The sequence below is a fragment of the Phocoena sinus genome, chromosome 13 (assembly GCF_008692025.1).
Source record: "Phocoena sinus isolate mPhoSin1 chromosome 13, mPhoSin1.pri, whole genome shotgun sequence".
Classification (NCBI taxonomy): Eukaryota; Metazoa; Chordata; class Mammalia; order Artiodactyla; family Phocoenidae; genus Phocoena; species Phocoena sinus.
In genome coordinates this window covers 54,833,947-54,851,800 of record NC_045775.1, presented here as the reverse complement: position 1 = coordinate 54,851,800, position 17,854 = coordinate 54,833,947, and the positions used below count along the sequence as shown (strand labels likewise).

At 46.2% G+C, this 17,854-nt stretch overlaps 1 protein-coding gene across 2 annotated transcripts in view; it reads left to right on the top strand.

Annotated features, from left to right (window-relative positions):
- SERTAD2 (SERTA domain containing 2) overlaps positions 1–15,508 on the top strand; it is a 113,950-nt gene extending 98,442 nt beyond the window's left edge. For both annotated transcript variants that reach the window (XM_032652651.1, XM_032652650.1), the window contains exon 2: positions 10,258–15,508. In XM_032652651.1, coding sequence (XP_032508542.1) covers positions 10,262–11,197 — 936 coding nt within the window. In that variant the 5' untranslated portion in view covers positions 10,258–10,261 and the 3' untranslated portion in view covers positions 11,198–15,508. The remainder of the gene's footprint in view (positions 1–10,257) is intronic.
- The last annotated feature ends 2,346 nt before the right edge of the window (positions 15,509–17,854 follow it).

The window sequence follows — 17,854 nt, the reverse complement described above, 5'->3', positions numbered from 1 at the left end:
AGGCTGGCTAGCCTTTACTGGCACATAATCTTAAGGGAAAGAAATTAAAATCTTAAGAATTCCTTCCCTTAATGATAATGAGGCTTTAGATTCAGCATGCTAAAGATGTGTTCCTGACACCAAATTAGTGTGGACTAGCGTCATAATTTTAATGACTACAACAATATATTATTTATAAAAATAACATTATAATAGTTCATGTTTGCCAAGTTTCATATGGAAGGATTGGTGGTAATAGTTCGTGTCTTATGAACACTGTATTGAACATACAATATCATAGAACTTCAACTTGTAATTTGAATAGGAAGAATTCCAGCAAGTTATACAATCAGCTTGCTTCATTATCTCTTTGAGGTTACCTGAGTTACACTTTACGATTAAACGGCTCCTCCCCAATATTCTTTATGAAGTTTTCCCACATAACTGCCTGAAGCCATTTCTGTTCAGTGTGGAGGTAATTTCCTGTTATTAAGAAGCAATAGGATGATTGAAGGCTTTTCTATCCTAGTAAAATTCCTACTGCTAACCTTGAGAATCACCTTAGGATGCCCCCACTGGAAATTCGGAACTGCTGGCTTCTCCCAGTCCACATCTTATCACTCGGGTTGTATGTTTGTTGTTGTGTGTTTGTTCTCACTTCAGGAGTCCTCCATGGATTTTTTAACCATGGTTTTGGAAACGTCAGTGTTACTTATATACAGACAACAACCTTTTTTACATGTAGTATTTCCAGATTTTGAACCATAGCATAAAATAATTTAGTTTGGTCTTTGCGGGGCTCTTGGCTTGCTTAGCAGTGTCCTATGGAGACCTGAATTTGGGAACAATCTTGGAAATGTGCGTGCTTTGAGAGATCTCTAGTTAGAAATTGCAGTGAATAACCAGACTTCAGGAGTGCCTGTTGCTCTGCTGCGCCCCCTCGTGGTTAGATGTGATATGCTCTTTCAAAGCTTAAGAGGAGTCTCCACTTGTACTGGGCGTGCTTGTTTACATAGAGCATTTATAGCTTTCTTCTATGTAAAATAGCCTATCAAGTTAATATAATAGTTCTCGCTAAGGATGTAAATAGTTTATCGTGCTTATTTGATTTTTTACTTTGTAGAATTTTAAAAGTATGTATTGGTGTGTGTGTGTGTGTGTGTGTGTGTGTGTGTGTGTGTTTTACCTTTTTCTTATGGAAAATTCCCAACACACTCAAACTTTAAAGAGAAGAGTACAATGCATCCCTTGTGCTTATCACCCGGCTTCAACAGTTATCAACATTTTGTCAGTTTTGTTTCATCTTCACGGCCGTTTTCTTCTAGAACATTTTAAAGCAAATTCCAGGCATCGTATCATGTTATGTTTTTGTTAAACTTAAGTTTAGAAACTGTATAATTCGGCTCAATCTTTTACTTTAGGTGTGCAGTGCTTTTAGCCAGAATTGTTAGGTAAAATAAGAGAATTGTTGGCATTCTCAGTATCTTTGGAAGAGGTGACTGGTGTCCCTAGCTTCCTAAGAGTTAGGTTTAAAACCTAAAATTCCCAGCTGGCGGAGGAACCAGTAAGACAGGATATTAGAAACATTTTCTAGTACTTAACAGTTACATTCTAAAAAGCCCATGTTTCTTTCCAGATGTTTATTAACAAGGCTGTAATTTATTCCAAAGAAATATTCATTTGAAACACACTCTCCCAGAATTTGCCTACTAAATGAAATTAGTTGTCAACATTTTTTAAACGTCCTTTTCTTTTTCCAAGAGAAAATATGATGTATGACAAACCAGCAGCGTCAGAAACCGTCTTCAATTTAATAGAAGTGTGTAAAAATCCTGAGAGGGAAAGCTAGAGTTTCTTAAAATGTAGACTTGAGGAAGACATCCCCAAACCGTAAAAGTTGTTGTTTTAATTGACTTCGAGGTTGCCTTCCTGGCTTAATTTATGTTTGTCTCCCAGGCTTTAAGGCGCTGTCAAGAAAGCAAGGAGGATTGTTCGCGGCGCCCCGGGTCCAAGTGCAGAGCCTGATCGCGGCTACGCGGCCGTGCAGTGCCTGCGGCCGAGCCCGTGTCCCCCGCGCCGCCCGGAGAGCCCGGGGAGGCGCCGCGGCAAACAGTGGTGTCGGGTTACAGCTTCGGAGCCGCGGCGAGCGCGCCTAACTGGCTTGATCTAGTGACTGGCTTCATAATTACATTGCTGATTTGTTAGGGAAGGCTTTGTCTTACTTACCAATTAGCATGGATGTTACTGCAGGGACCTCATCCTGGATGAGCTTGGGTTTAAAAAAAAAAAAAAAAGCTTCCCCGATCCGGGCAGCTTTAGGTGTTCAGTTACTAACCCTCCCTTGTCTTCTGGGAGTCCTCACCCTGTCTGTAAACACGCAGAGGCTTTCTCCCTGTTGGAATTTTTTTGTTTGTTTATTTTATTTTACTTATCTTTGGCTGCGTTGGGTCTTCGTTGCCGTTGCCGTAGTTGCGGCGAGTGGAGGCTACTCTTGGTTGTGGTGCGCGGGCTTCTCATTGCGGTGGCTTCTCTTGTTGCGGAGCACGGGCTCTAGGCGCGCGGGCTTCAGTACTTGTGGCTCACGGGCTTAGTTGCTCCGCGGCATGTGGGATCTTCCCAGACCAGGACTCGAACCCGTGTTCCCTGCATTGGCAGGTGGATTCTCAACCACTGCGCCACCAGGGAAGCCCTCCCCGTTGGAATTTTGCCCGTGTTTCTGCCGTTCCCTAAGGCCAGAGGCAATCACTTTGGGGTCTGCAGGAGTGCTGACCCACAGCGCCTCCTGGAGGCTCACCACCCCGGTTTTGGGGGAACTGCACCGGCCACAGCACATGGCACACCCCTGCTGGGAGATCCTTTCAGGTTTACCCCCCTTTCTGTCAGCTCTCTCCCCGATCTGCTGGCACCACCACCTAGCATGTCCCTTCAGGGTGGCCTTTCTGTTCTCCTGGTGGGTTCTGTTGTTACTTGGGGGAGGAGGGGTGTTAAAAGCATAGGTGTTATCAGATTTCTGAGTCCTGGGTGTTTTTTAAGGTGTAATATTTTAACAGTGTGGAAAGTTGTCTGAGCAAACCTGGTTTCTCCCCGTAGAAGGGGGTTGGGGCCTCTCCTTCCTTCCTGGGAGCTGCTGTGTGACTGACTGTCTGACAGAAGAGCCTTTTCCCAGAGTTCGCCCACAGCTGGTGGGAGGTGTCCTGGTTAGGAGCAGAGGCTCTCCATTTGGACCACCTCTTCTGAGGATCCAGAGCGCATTGTAAGGCAGGTGTATGGGGTGAGGAGAGGAGAGATGAGAATATTCTGTTTCAGAAGTTGTCTCACCAGCATTTCTGGCCAGCCTCTCTTCTGCTCTTGGAAGACTGTCGCACACTCAGTAGTTTTGCCAGGGGCACTCCTTTCTTCTTCTACGGCCCCCAAAAGAAACTGAAAGAACGTGTTTCCACTTACAGGACTTTGGGTTTGGTGGCTCAGGATGTCAGAGTGAGGAAATAGCCTCTGCTAGCCTGTTTGAAGACACTCGTCACATGTCTTGTCTTAGCTTCTTTTTTCTTCAAACTGGCTAGATCCATGAGGAAAAATCATCATTCTGAATCATGGGCATTACCATAAATGCCTCATTTTTATGATTTTTAGTGTCAGCATGGGCACTTCTGGACTCCTCAGCGACCAGTAATCACACCAGTGACCACACAGGATGGTGTAGTTGAGGAGATTGGGGACCCTCTGGATTAGGAGCCTTTCACTTGAGAGATGTTAACTTAGTGACGCAGACATAAGTGTGCAGACCAGTGACTCATCCCAAAGCAGGCACCAGGGTCTTCACCCTGGTGGTGAGGACGTAGAAGACCAGTTCTCTGGGAGCCGAGGGCCGCACTAGTAACTACCCTTCCCCAACAGAAGACACCAGGGCTGAGTTCTGCCTCGTTAACTGACCGTTGAGACAATACGTCACTTAAGCCTGCTACACTCGAAAGCCCTGGATTTCTAGTTGTCACTTACTACTCCAAAAGGAAATTGGAACAAGCTTTTGAAAATGTACACGAAGTACAAACCATTGGGCCTTGAGGTGTTTTGGAGTGAGTCTTTTGGGATCTCCCCTGTCTGCCCCACCTCTGTGTGTGGACCAGCATCCCTCCGCCTGGATGGATGGGCTGAGCTGGGAGCCATTTCCACTCCCTCCCCGGCCACTTGCCTCTGCTCTCAGCTGCCTCTTTGATCATGTGGTCAGTCATACCTTCCCCAGTCATTTCCTCCCTTCAGAAATTGGAACTAAGCTATCAATTTTGACCTTCTTTTAAATGCCTTTTGTAGCATTAATTCCCTTAGATACTGAGTAGGATGAGATGGAGGGTTTTCCTTCTATCTGGGGTGATCACTCTTTGGGGGGATGAATTGAGTTGAAGCATAATGCAGTCTTTTGCATCTTTTTTTGACCCGCAGCGAGTCAGAAAGACAGCCCTAGTGATGCGCAGAGGAGGGCTCCCAGTTTGGGCCTCTCACAAGCCCGAGCAGTGATGCTGCCCGCAGGGGCCACACAGCCCCCTCCGTGCACCTGTCAATCAGCGGCCACCAGGCTCTGGGCCTCTAGGAAGCACTAGTGGCCACAGAGGGCTGCAGGTTAAAGCAGTGGATTTTGTTGTTGTTAGTGGGGATGACAGAAGTGGTGGTTTACAAAAGTAGATTTAATATTCTTAATTTAAAAATCATAACATTTATTTTGACAGCTCAGATAACATTAAAGGAGAGTGATTTAAAATTTTTTTCCAAGGCATAGCTTTTAAACAGTTGAAAAACATTGAGTTTAAAAGAACATTTTTGATTGCTTGTGTTTTTCTTTTAATGTTTGCATTTTTTCCCCATAACGCCTTAAAAAATATAAAAGCTACAAAATGCTCCCTTTTAACACATAGGTACTATTCCAGTTTCTCTTTGGACATTGGGCATAAGGCCTCACTGCCATTCACTCTGTGATCACAGCAAGCAGAATCTAGGCCCCAGTGAGCAGGTCGGGATCTGATATATCAGTCTGAGAAGCTGAGCTTTATCATTAGAATTGAGCTGAAGACATCTTAATTCTGCATGGAGTCTTTCTTTTTTAATGTCAGCTGCCATCACAGAAACGCTGCTCATTCTTTTTTTCCTTACCTGCTTAGGCACAAGTAGGGAAGCCCTTTAGGCTCCAGTTTAATTGAGTAAAGATATTCTCAGGCTTACATATGAAATAGCTGGATGGGGAAGAAAGGAAGTCATGGTTTTCAAAATGAGGTCCGCAGACCAGCATCACCTGGAAACTTGATGGAAATGCACATCTTGGGCCTCCACACCAGACGGACTGAATGAGAATCTGGGATAGTGTGTGTGTGTTTGGGGGGAGGGGGCAGCATTCTGTGTTAACTAGCCCCGTTGGTGAGTCTGATGCTCCCCCAAGTTTGGGAACTAAAGATGGAGGGAGGCATCCCTGCCCACCCGCTGTGCCTCGGATACTGACAAATCTCCTTACCCAGGGTCTGCCCTGTGCAGCTGTGCCCTCTGAGATTCGTTCAACCTTCCCCTTTGTCATACCCTCCCTCCCATGCCAAGTTTACAGTCAGAGCCAAAGACACACATCTCTGTCTTTGTTTTACAGTCCTTCTCTGGCTGTCCCTCAGTGTCTTTTCTCATTCTTTCCATTTACTATTCATCCAGTGACCATTTCTGGAGCATCTTCGGTGTATCAGGGACTGCCCTAACCTGAGGACACAGAGACGAACGGAACGGTCTGAAACCCTCAGAGGGCTTACCGTCTGGGGTGGGAAACGGACATTGAGAGACAATCCTGCCTTAAACAGAAACCTCAGATCCTATCCCCTTCGGAAGTCCCCTGGTCACCTCAGTCTGTACTAATCTCTCAGACTCCCTGCTGTGGGAGCCATTCAGAATCTGGAATTGCAGACTCCCAAACAGGTAATACCTTCTCCTGTTTTCTCTGGTTCTTTCTCTTCTGAGGAATCTCCCAGTGACATGTTACTTTTGACTATCTGCCCAAGTGGATTGTAGCTTTTGAGGGCAGGGTCCTTCCTAATGAAAGCGGCACAACTGCAAGCCAGGTTTAGTATCTGGAGAGTTTTATTCACTGTTCAACTTCCTGGAAAACCCCGGCAGAGAAATGTCCATTTGTATCGCTACCCTTGAGTTTTGGTCTCTATTTTCAAAACTTAGATCGCTGCAGTTACTACTTGCCAAAATGGTACGTTAAGCAAATCAGAATGCTAGGAGTTTCTTTCTAGCAAGCTTCTTGGGGAGGGAGGGTGTTTTATCTGGACCCTTATATTAAGAGCCAGTGAATATTCAATAAAAGAGTGGCTGTGGTTAGTTTTAGACCCCTCTGGGTGGGCAGGAAAGGGAGGGAGCGCCCACCTCACTCCCCCACGTGGGGATCTCTAACCAGCCCTGAAGCTCAGGGCCCCTTCTGGGCCTTTGACTTTGACATGAGCTTTGGGGCCTGGGTCTTCTCAAGCCAAAGGAGGAGGCAAAGTGGGGCGCCAAGCCTTGGGGTGGCCTGGAAACCGACTTATCACAGGCCCCCTTTGGTGAACTACAGGCTACCACCTTGGTGTCCAGGTCCACCGCCAAGGGGCCTCTCGGGCAGGAACAGCAGACACCCCCTTCCCTCTTGTCAGCTTGAAGCCCCTAATGAGCTCCAGCCACTGCTCCATCCTCAGGCTGCAGCCAAGTGAGGCCTTTTAAAACGTCACCTGCCTCTCCAGTGGCCTGAAGAGCTATTGCTGTTGTCTTAGCGCGCCCGAGGAAAAGGCTTCAGGCAGCCTGGCCCTTGGGTTCCTGCGAAGCTCGTCTTGTCTTTGAATTGTGTCTGCTCCAAGGTGTGGCGTTCACACAGCACCAAGCGAGGGTCCTTCTCAGGAGGTGGAGGCCAGGAGCTGGAGGCCTCTTCTGACGTGGGCAGACGGCACTCTCAACAGTGTGTTAAGCAAACTTTGGGAAAACTTTAATTTTTTTACAAATTTTAAATTAAAAAAACTTTTTTTAACGTTAAGGTTCTAAGTAGGAGTGTGGATTAGATTTTACTATGTTGTTTTTCACTCCTTTCTGTAAAAATGTAGATAGACTTCAGATTACAAGTCAGGATTGTGTGCATTTTGCAATCTTACTGGGTGTGTAGAGCAGTGTTGCCTCATAAAATGAAATAGAAAAATGAAGGCAAACCTGCTTGGAGCCATACTCTATCATGAGTCCTTATTTACACATTTGAGAAGCATCCAGGATTCGATTCGTCTTGCCTATTCGCGCTCACAGATTTTGCTTACACGGGCCCTCCTCTGTCCCCTTCCAGAGAGCATTACGAATGTCTTACCAGGCTTTCCCTAAATCATTAAGATTATCACACAGCTATGACCAGCTAGATCATTCTAATTGGAAATTAGGCACTTCTCATGTTGAAATCTCTCTGAAAAGTATCTCCATAGATCTCCCTCAGCAATGGGAATTCTGCTAAATGCCTCTAGTACCACGTGCTTTTTAAGTATTTAAGTTCTATGTGCTCAGTGATTATTTCTAGAGAAGTATGAGTTATTGAAAAAGCCCTGTTGTTTTTTCCTGTCAACAAGTCTTTAAAAGACAGCTGTGCATGAATGACAAAAAGAAAGGAAAAGTCTATGTTGTCTTTTCTAAGGGTTACTTCTCCAGAAAACCAGTAAGAATTTTAAGTGGCGATGAGCTTACTAATTTGTTTTGAGCTGTGTATTTGGTTTACATTTTTGGACAGTGGTTCTCAAACTTTTTGTGCTGAAGGACGATCTTGTTTGTGTTTTCCTCCTTTATAGACTGATACTTTAGTAAAACATGACAAAAATAATTACTAGAAAAATGAAATAGGAGTACAAAAATGTAAAAATAGAAGCCTCGTTTTAAAAAATTGTATTTACAGAGATACAATTACTCTGTAAATCTGCTATAAAAGTTTCTAAACAATACAGTATCTTTACTTACCTCATCATGAACTAGTAACAGTTTACAGACTGGTTCCATCTATGGACCACACTTTGAGAAGCACTGTTTTAGAGTGTGTGTGCGTGTGTACTTGTGTACTCTGGCACACGTTTGGATGTATTGGGTACATTCAAGTTACAGCATATAACGTAGATTATATAACAGCTTTATATGATAATTAAATGCATTTGGTGAGCTCTTTGGTAAAAATGGAGTTTTTCTAGAAGTGACATTAAATGCTTAAATTGTAAACAAATACAAATGGCATATATGTGAATACAGTTATCTGTTTCAAAACACAGTTGTCCGGTAATACTTCTAAAGCATAAAGTAGAAAGTGTTTTGTAGTGTGAAATGAAGTCACCTCCTCTCTGATTCACACTCAAGTTTAAATGGGCACAGATACTTTAGATAGGAAATGTTCTGTGCAAAGTGTATATACAAATGAGGCTTTTAGCACTGAACAGTAGGAAATGTTTCTGTCATGTGAAGCATTAGATAAGGGAGTTGTTACTATCATACCTTCCTTGCCTCAGAGAACAGTTAATTATGGGACTGGTCTTTGGTCCTAGTGATAGACAGCCATTTTCTTAATGTTTACAGAGTGAGAGAAAGTGTTTCCTACAAGCAACTCCACATTCTTTATGAGTGTTAACAAATTCTCAAGCTGATTCTGATTTGATGGCTTGCAGCTGTCTTCGTCCTTCTCTCCTGGAGACTGAGGCACGTGAAGGCAGTCACCCGGAGTGGGACTTGTGCACCAGGCTCTGTGTCCACCTGCATGTCCGTCTGCCTGGAGGGGCAGCGTGGCCTTCTTTCACAAAGCCTTGGGAGGAAGTTCTGGGAAGTTTTATTATGGTTAGCCTTATTCCTTTAGGATGAGACTCCTAATTGAAAATGATAATGAGGTGTCCACGAAGATGTTCAGCCCCTTGAAGACCAGCCTTTATTCCTGTGCAGGACTACCCACTTTCTGGCCGAGTGCCCAAGACAGCGTAGATGCGGGATGAGTTAAAGGATTGAAGGAGGCCATTCAGTAAAAGGCAAGTCGCCTTTAGAAGAAAAACTGGATAACTACAAAGCACTTTCTAGCGTGTGACGATGTCAGAAAGAGTGAGTGGCCTTGAGGAGAGCATTAACACATGCCTGTGGGTAAGTGGTGTAGAGGGCATAGGGAGTGAGCATGGGCCTGGCTTGATTAGAAGCATGTCTGCTGGTCTGAACAACGGCGTAAGTAAGGACAGCTTTCTTGATTCACTGGTTGGAAAGTGAGGTCTCTGAGTCAAAGGCGGGTGGACTTGTGATTGCCGTTTAGCTGGTAGAAGTTCTGAGATAAAGGGCCATTCTCCTGAAGGCACAGACAGCTGAGGGCGTCTCCACTCAGGCCAGAGCACACGAGGAGACCTCCGAGGCTGTGCGTGTCAGGCGAGGTAGGCGGGAGTTAAAATCCAACCCATTCCCCAGTGCTCAAGGTCTGAGATAGGAGGTCATTGTTTCTTTGAAATCCCCGCTGGAACCACAGTAGGTATTGTTTTAGGAAATGTGTTGAGTACCCAAACAGCAATGCGTATAATCAGAGCAAATTTCTTTTAAATTAGTCCGGTTGCACTCAAGCATGGCTGCATGCGATGAAATTGAGCCGTGGGAAAACTTGGGCTGGGCAATCCACCTTCCTCCACTTGATTCTAGACGGAAAAGCAGTGGCAGCTCAATCACTGTGGTCATTTAACACAGTCCAAGCCCTCTGCCACATGTCACCAAACAGGCAGAAAGGCTCTATGTGTGATGAGGAAGGAAAGGGCGTTTTGAAAGCACACGCGGTTCTACCAAAATTGTACATATTCCCTTTTCTCCAACTGGGTTCTTTTCATCGCTCTAGGTGTGTTCAAGCTGTAATCTATGATACCTTTACCTGTTTAGGTCATAGTATTGTCAGTGTTTTCTTGGGCTTTAAAAATAGATCTGTTTGGGGGAGGGAAGTTGAACCTGCATGGTAACGCCGTAGGCATGCGAACGCAAGCCCAGGAGCACAAAGTCAAAATCACGGTTTCCATGGTAACGTTTAACTTGTCTGTGTTGTACACATTTCTCAAGAAATACATTCAACAGACTACCCAGTGATAAAAATTGCTCCACCGGCACACAAAGATAGATTTCCCAATGAATTCCTCTGTTGTAACCAACCCTGGGCAGGGAACTCAAGTCCAGGTCCTGACCTCTGAATCCACGTCTTTTTTTACGGTGGAAATTCTTTTTTGTGGGATTGATTCCATCTCCTTCCTTTCTCCTTGGCAGATATATGTTGGGGAAAGGAGGAAAACGGAAGTTTGACGAGCATGAAGATGGGCTGGAAGGCAAAATTGTGTCCCCCTCCGACGGTCCGTCCAAGGTGTCTTACACCTTACAGCGCCAGACTATCTTCAACATTTCCCTTATGAAACTCTACAACCACAGGCCCCTCACAGAGCCCAGCTTGCAAAAGACCGTGCTCATCAACAACATGTTGAGGCGGATCCAGGAGGAGCTGAAGCAGGAGGGCAGCCTGAGGCCCGCGTTCCCCGCCTCTTCGCCGCCCGCCGACCCGCTGGGCTCCAGCTACCGGGAGGCGCCGCCTGCCTTCAGCCACCCCGCGCCCGCACCCTGCGAGCTGGGCGGCGCTGCGCCCCTGGAGGCCTGCCTCACCCCCGCCTCACTGCTCGAGGACGACCAGGACACGTTTTGCACTTCCCCGGCCGCGCAGCCTGCGGTCCCCGCCAGACTCGCACCTCCTGCCCTCCCGCCGGAAAAGGACAGCTTCTCCTCCGCCCTGGACGAGATTGAGGAGCTCTGTCCCACATCTACCTCCATGGAGGCCGCGGAGGCCACCACCGATGACCCGAAAGGGGACTCCGGCGGGCCCGGCGCGCAGAGACCCGAGGGGCTCCAGGACGGCCGGCCCGACGACCCGAAACTGATGGACTCCCTGCCCGGCAACTTTGAGATCACCACGTCCACGGGCTTCCTGACAGACTTGACCCTGGACGACATCCTGTTTGCCGACATTGACACGTCCATGTACGACTTTGACCCCTGCACGTCCGCGTCGGGGACATCCTCAAAAATGTCCCCCGTGTCGGCCGACGACCTCCTCAAGACGCTGGCCCCCTACAGCAGCCAGCCCGTCGCCCCGAGCCAGCCTTTCAAGATGGACCTCACGGAGCTGGACCACATCATGGAGGTGCTGGTCGGGTCCTGAGCCCCGGGGCCCGTCGCCTGCACCCCGCACCCCGACAGCTCTCCGCACTGTGCATGTACCCTTGCTTGCCTTTTTCTGAGGAAAAGAACATTCTACAAAAGGATCACACTAGTTTTTGCTTTGAGCAGAGTTGGAGTGCCTTCATCCAAGTATGACCACTTTTAATATGCTTTTTTGAGTGGTTCCTCAGAGACCTAGTCCCCGGGAATAGGAAAGAATACATTTGAAGACAATGTCACTATGTGGAATGACAAAAATAAACAGCTCAAGTGAAGCACAAGGAATAGGTTGGAAAAGCTGTAAATTGCATGTGCATATTTGTCTATTTTTTCTATAAGTTTTATTGCAAGAGGTAAAAAAAGAAAATATATATATATATTATTTAGATAATCTCAGTACCTTTTCCGGCATTTTCGCCCTGTATAGGTTGACTTGGCAATTCAGCCTTTTTAGAGGCATTAACTACTCCTCGTAAGTGTTGCATTTACATGGCTGTTTAGAAACTGCTGCCCAAATTTATTTTATATTTTTGTACAGATTCCGCAGTTTATGATATTGTTTTTCTAAAAACAAATGCTGTTTATACATATGAGATAGCTATTTTGATAGGATTTGCTCACATAGTTCCTGCAAACTTCAGATGTACAAGTTGCACTTGTACTTTTATAGAGTTGTAATGTTTTATATGTGTTTGGTGCAAAGAGAAAATTGGATCAAATCAATCCGCAGTCGATGTCCCCAGATACGCGCACGTGCGCGCGCGCTCACACACACACACACACACACACACACACACACGCAGCGCTTTAAGAAGGGCCAGGAGATATCACACCCAAACTTCACAAGCACCGACCCCCCCTGGCATGAACACCCGCCAGCACTGTGACTTCCAAAGCCAGAGCCACGTCTGCTCATCAAACTTGCATTAAGCGGTTGGCGGGAGGTGGCCATGGAGCTCGGGGTTTAAGTGATGGTTCTCTTTAGCTCTCTCTGGAGGGGAAGGCTACCAAGTACTCATTGTATTTATGCCAAGTCTGCGCTTTTAATTGTTTTTATTTTTTTAAACAAAACCCCAGATCTTTCCCTTTTTGGCATAATTTTTATGAAGACCTGAAATTTTACACACGAACAAAATTTTATGAAAAGCAACTGACCTCTTCATGGAACTAAACCCTGTTGCGACGCTTAGGGCTCGTCAAGAAGGAACTCTCCCCCAGAAGGCATCCATCATGTCGCTCTGTTGTCTTTTCCTGCTTCCCTTCCTTAGAGCTTTCTTTCCCTCTGTTGCTAAGTGCTGAAAATGGCATCTTCACGATCACCACAGTGAGCCCAGCTCTCCTCGGCCCAGCCTAGGATGCACTCTTGTAACACGCATGGCTCCTGAACCTGGAGTTGGTCCCATTACGTCACGGCCTCCGATCTGGTTGCTTTCTTAAATCAACTGCTTTAACTACACTTTACAAGGCTGTTTTACCCAAATACACAGATAGGACTTTCTATGCATGTTCCCCTCCTCCCCCATTGCCATTCTCTCTCTGCCAGGAGAACTTGAGAACTAGCTTTTTATTCCTAGCGGTGTACATTTAATTTTAAAACGTTTGCAATGTATCATGCTTGTTGCCGAAATTGTTAATGGCCTTTCCGTTTCAGTTTTTTCTTCCTTCCAATGGTACTTTAGCTGGTTACAACCTATATTGTTGAAATGCAGGTGGCTTCTTTAGGAATAACTTTTATATTTATTTAAGAATTTTTAAATTATGGGATTTGTGTTGTTGTTGTTGTCTTTGTTGTTGGTCATTTGTCAATATTCAGTCACCAATTCTGCTCACTTCTTGCCATGGATAAAATTGAGTCTTTCTGGCCAATTAAAAAAGACAGCTTTATAAAATGGCACTTTAAACAAGCCATAGATAGTTTTATTTTTATAATACACATGGCAAAGCAAATACATTTTGATGAAGGAACTGCTCATCTAAGCAAAAGATTCGTGTATGATATGATTAAATCTTTCTACGTTCTGATTTACTCCCCACCCCCACCCCCTCCCGCCAACTTGAATGTGTTTTTAAAGGCTAATTATCAAATCAGGCGAGCAGTGAGAAACCGATCAAACTGCACCGTTCTCCAGCAAGCACCCTCCACCGGACACCTCTTACTACTGCAGATGTGTCATTCCCTTTGATAGGACCAGGGACCATGTAGTTAAGGTGAGGGTTGTGGTAGATGCTTCCGGTGTCACCGTGCCTGTCCGTTTGAAGGGCTTCCTTTTCCTGTAGAGAGCAAGTCCGCCCAGACTCCATGCTTCTGCTAACTCAAGGACCTGGCAGACTCTCCACATGCCGCCCGCATACACATACGTGTACATGCACAATAGTGTTGATTATCCGGACAATAACAGGGTAAGGCGGCTGATTTGCCATTGTTAAAAACTGATTGATAGTAACTTAGAACAACTGTACTTCGGTTGGATTAGCAAATCGTGTGTTTAAACAAATCCCATATGTTGGGCAGCAGTTCAAATAAGCACAGCGAAGTGTTGCCCACACGTGGTTCTCTGACTCTCCCGCGTTTGTAAGGCTGGGCTTCAGGATCAAAAACAAAAAACCCCCAACAGCAGCACGCAAATGCTTTTTAATTCTCTGGACACCCTCACCGTAAATTCTTGATATTCAAGGTCTAATGAGGAAGACGTGGGGAATTAGTGGCCCTTTTTCAAAAGAACAAAACCATCAAGTGTTCCAGTTATCTTTGTGTCTTATTTTTACAAAGTGATGTCCCGACAGGGAAGAACGTGAGCCTGTGTGTGATCTCCAAGTCCCAGCTTGAGTGTGGGACGTGCTTCCAGATGCCACCCGGCAGCAGTGCCTTCCTGTGTCTAAAGGACATCCTGTGGCATTCAGAGTCAGGCAGGCAGTTTGAGGTGCCTTTACGAGAGGGACAGAGAGACATGCTGGGTGGGGCTGGGAGAGGACAATTATTGACAGTGATGTGCAATGAAGTGACAAGATGAGAGCAGAATAATAAGAGCTTTGAATTTGAAGTGATTTTTTTCATAAGTTATTTATTCCTTTTTTTCTGTGTAAATATATTTATTTTACTGTGGAGCTCTAACAACATCTGGATCGTAACATGTGCAGAATGTATGTAGGAATTTATTCTCCTGTAGGAATGTCAATCTGTATTAAAAGGGGGTCCGAGCCAGACCCCTGGGTCTTCTCATCGTATGCACAGTCCACGTTCATTTTTACTCTCTCCTCTAATATGGGTCGATTTGAAATATGCAAAAGGTATGGATGAGGAATGTTTTAATACCTCCAAATTTTTAAGAAAATCAAGCATCAAAGGGTTGATATTTTTTAAAGTTTTTTTAGTCGCACTTTCTCTCTTTATGACAGAAGGGGCATCCACACCGACGCCCTCGCTCACACCAAAGGGTGAGAGCTAGCCACAGCCGCCTCCACCGGAGTGTCTTTCTCAATTGTGCTGTTTATTGCCATAGCCCCTTGGAGTGTCCCAGCTGCCCTGAGATCGATCAAGGAAATTTCTTAAATAAATAAACTCCAAAGAGCCAAAGTGTCAACTTACGGATCATTTTTAAAGCTTAAATTTATTAACCACCTTTGTGGTAAACAATGAATTATGAATCTGCAGGGCAGCCTTCTCAAATGACAGGTGCAAAAAATAAGAGAGAGAGAGACTCTACTTCGTGCAGCGATTGTTATTCTCTGTATGAATTGACTTAATTTCAAAATCTTGCTGTTACAAATTGGACCTTTATATGCTTTCTGAAAATAATTGAAAAGAGCATATTTAACCTGTTTCGGCTGGAAATGGTTGACTTCCAGTAACTGCCAATGGCAGTGAGGTGTGTGCGTCCTGCTTATGTACAGTTGTTTTCAGGGCTTCTAAGAATGAGTCTGAATGGTTCTTGAGAATTAGCCAGGATCAAATGCTCTTGCAAGCAAAGCCAATAAAAATTTTGGACGTCTTTTGGGGATAACAAGTTTGGAAGGGAAGTCGGTCCATACGAGCAAACAACCAAGATTTGGAAAAGATGTACATAGTGACATGTTTGGTGCATGGTTTTTGAGGAGGGCTTTTGTCAAACAGGAGGTGTAACCTTTCCCCCACAGACCTGAGAGCTGTGCCTTTTCTATGCAATATTACTAGACGTTACATCGGAACCCAGATGGTTGTATTCACATGTAGGTTTGGGCTGTAATCTAAACAATTGGACAGATTAAATGTACATGGAAATGAGCAGTCTTACTTTTGTAGTTTTATATTATACAATAAACAGTTAAAAGATGAGAGAGGCGTGTTTGCAGTTTCCTTCTGCCCGGAGCACAGCCAGCTCATGTGTCACCGTCTTCCCACGTCAGGGAACGGTCTGCCCGCGGCTTCTGCTGGAGTTGGTGCTGTCACCCGCCCCCTGTCTCTCACTCTCGGGAGCACTCTTCTCTCTCGGTTCTCCCCCTGCCTCTTGGGCCCTTCTCGGACCTCCTCCCCCAACTCTTACTAAACATTGGGCGGCGGGTGGGGGGGGTGTGTTCCAGCTCTTTGCTGAGCCTCCACTCCTGCTTGCTTTCCCGAGGGCTCCTAATCCACTCAGGACTCTGAAAACGTATTTCCAGCCCCTACCTCTCTCCCAGGCTCTGGACTTGGTATCTGCCAAGCTTTGCCATCTCACGCTCAGTGGGTCTAAACCAGCCTCGTTCCCCCCACGGGGCTGGGCCTTCCCCTTTGGGCCTCTCTTTGGCCTCATCACCCTTCTCCCAGGTGTGATTCCGCCTCCTCCTTTCCGAACTTACCACAGCTTCTTCCGCAGCCCGGACCCTCTTCCCCCCTCGCCTCCAGTTATTGCATCTGCTTCCTACCTGCTCTTCACTGCCACCTGCTTGTTTCTCTAGCATCCTTGTTGCCCCCCACTGGTATTCCACAGCACCGGTGGTTCACGAATTTGTTGCACATCCTCCAGCAGCCCGACCCCCATTTCCACAGTGCGGCTCCCCACCCCTCCCACCATCTTCCACAGGGTCGTGGAGGAGATCCTGGGGAGTCTCCTTGACAGCGGGGCCGTCTCTGAGGGCATCGTGTGATCTAGCCTCACCTCCTCCAGGCAGTTCTGGGCCACGATACTAGCTGGTGAGGGAATGGGGCTGGAAAATGAGGGTTCCGATCAGTCAGCAGTGGAATATGGTGGCAGATCGGGGAGCGTTGGGGAGGTATTATAGGTTGAATTGTGTCCTCCGAAAAAGATCTGTTGAAGGTCTAACCCCCAAGACCTCAGAATGTGACCTTAATTCAGAAATAGGGTCTTTACAGAGAAATTAAAATGAGGTTACTCGGGTGGGTCTTAATCCAATGACTAGTGTCCTTATGAAAAAAAAAAAAAAGGCGGGATGGGGGGAGATTTTGACACATACAAGCACAGAGAACACCATGTGAAGATGAAAGCAGAGATCAGGGTAACATGTCTACACCCAAGGAGCACCAAAGACTGCCAGCAAACCACCAGAAGCCAGGGGAGCAGGCTGAAGAGTTCTTCCTCACAGCCCTGCTGGCACCTCTGTTTCCGACTTATGGCCTCCAGAACAATCTATTTCTATAGCTTAAGTCGCTCTGTGGTACTTTGTTACGGCAGCCCTAGCAGACTAACACGGGGGAGAAGAGGCTGAGCTCAATCCAGACATCCCAATGGAGATGCTCGTTAGGCCGCTAGAAATAAGAAGCTGTTGCTCACTGGAGAGGTTTGTCTCTGGAATATGAGCATCTGCTATTAATTAGAGAGAGAGCTTTGGCGACTCGTTCAATCTCTCTGTGCTTGTGAGGAGGAGATACAGTCATGGCTCCTAAATCTCTTTGAACATGTTGACGGTGCAGTAAAAGCACAAGCTGTGGATGTCGTCTCTCCTCACATGCCTCCAACTGCACCTAGTGCATAGTAGGCACTCAAAACATTTGTTTAATTAAAAACAAACAAAAAACCCCTGTGGTTCCTCCTCTACAGCAGGAGGGAAGCACAGAGCGTGGTCTTCCTTGTTTGGGTCCCAGGCCCACTCCCGTCCGGCCCTCTGGACGCCCCCCATTGCCAGCACACTGCATGCCCTTGCTTGTGCCCGCAGTTCAGCTTGTAGATATTCTACCCGTCACTCCCGGGCCGAGCTCAAGTGTGTCCATGAAGCCTCCTCTTCTTCGGGACGGCTCTGCCTCTGCAAAGGCACTTAGCAAGCCTTGCCATGTCTCTGGCTAGCTGTGCAACTTTGTTTCCTGTGCTACCCCCCTGCTGCTGCTCTTTAGAGAGCAGTTCAAAGAGATTTAGGAGCCATGACTTTATCTCATGATGTTCATCTTTGTCAGAGGTCGGCAAACTTCGGCCCTTGGGCCAAATCCTGCCCACTGCCTGTTTGTGTGAATTTTATTGGAACACGGCCGCATTCATTTATGTGTGTATTATCTATGGCTGTTGTCCTACTACAGTGACACAGAGACTGTAAGGCCCTCAAAGTCTAAAATGTTTGCTCTTTGGCCTTTAACAGAAACAGTTTACCAAACCTTGATCTTTGCAAACCATGCAATGCTTAGAACAGGGTCTGACCATAGTTGAGACCAGGCCAGACTTGCTGTGCTCAGGGGCTTACACAGACTGGGACGTCT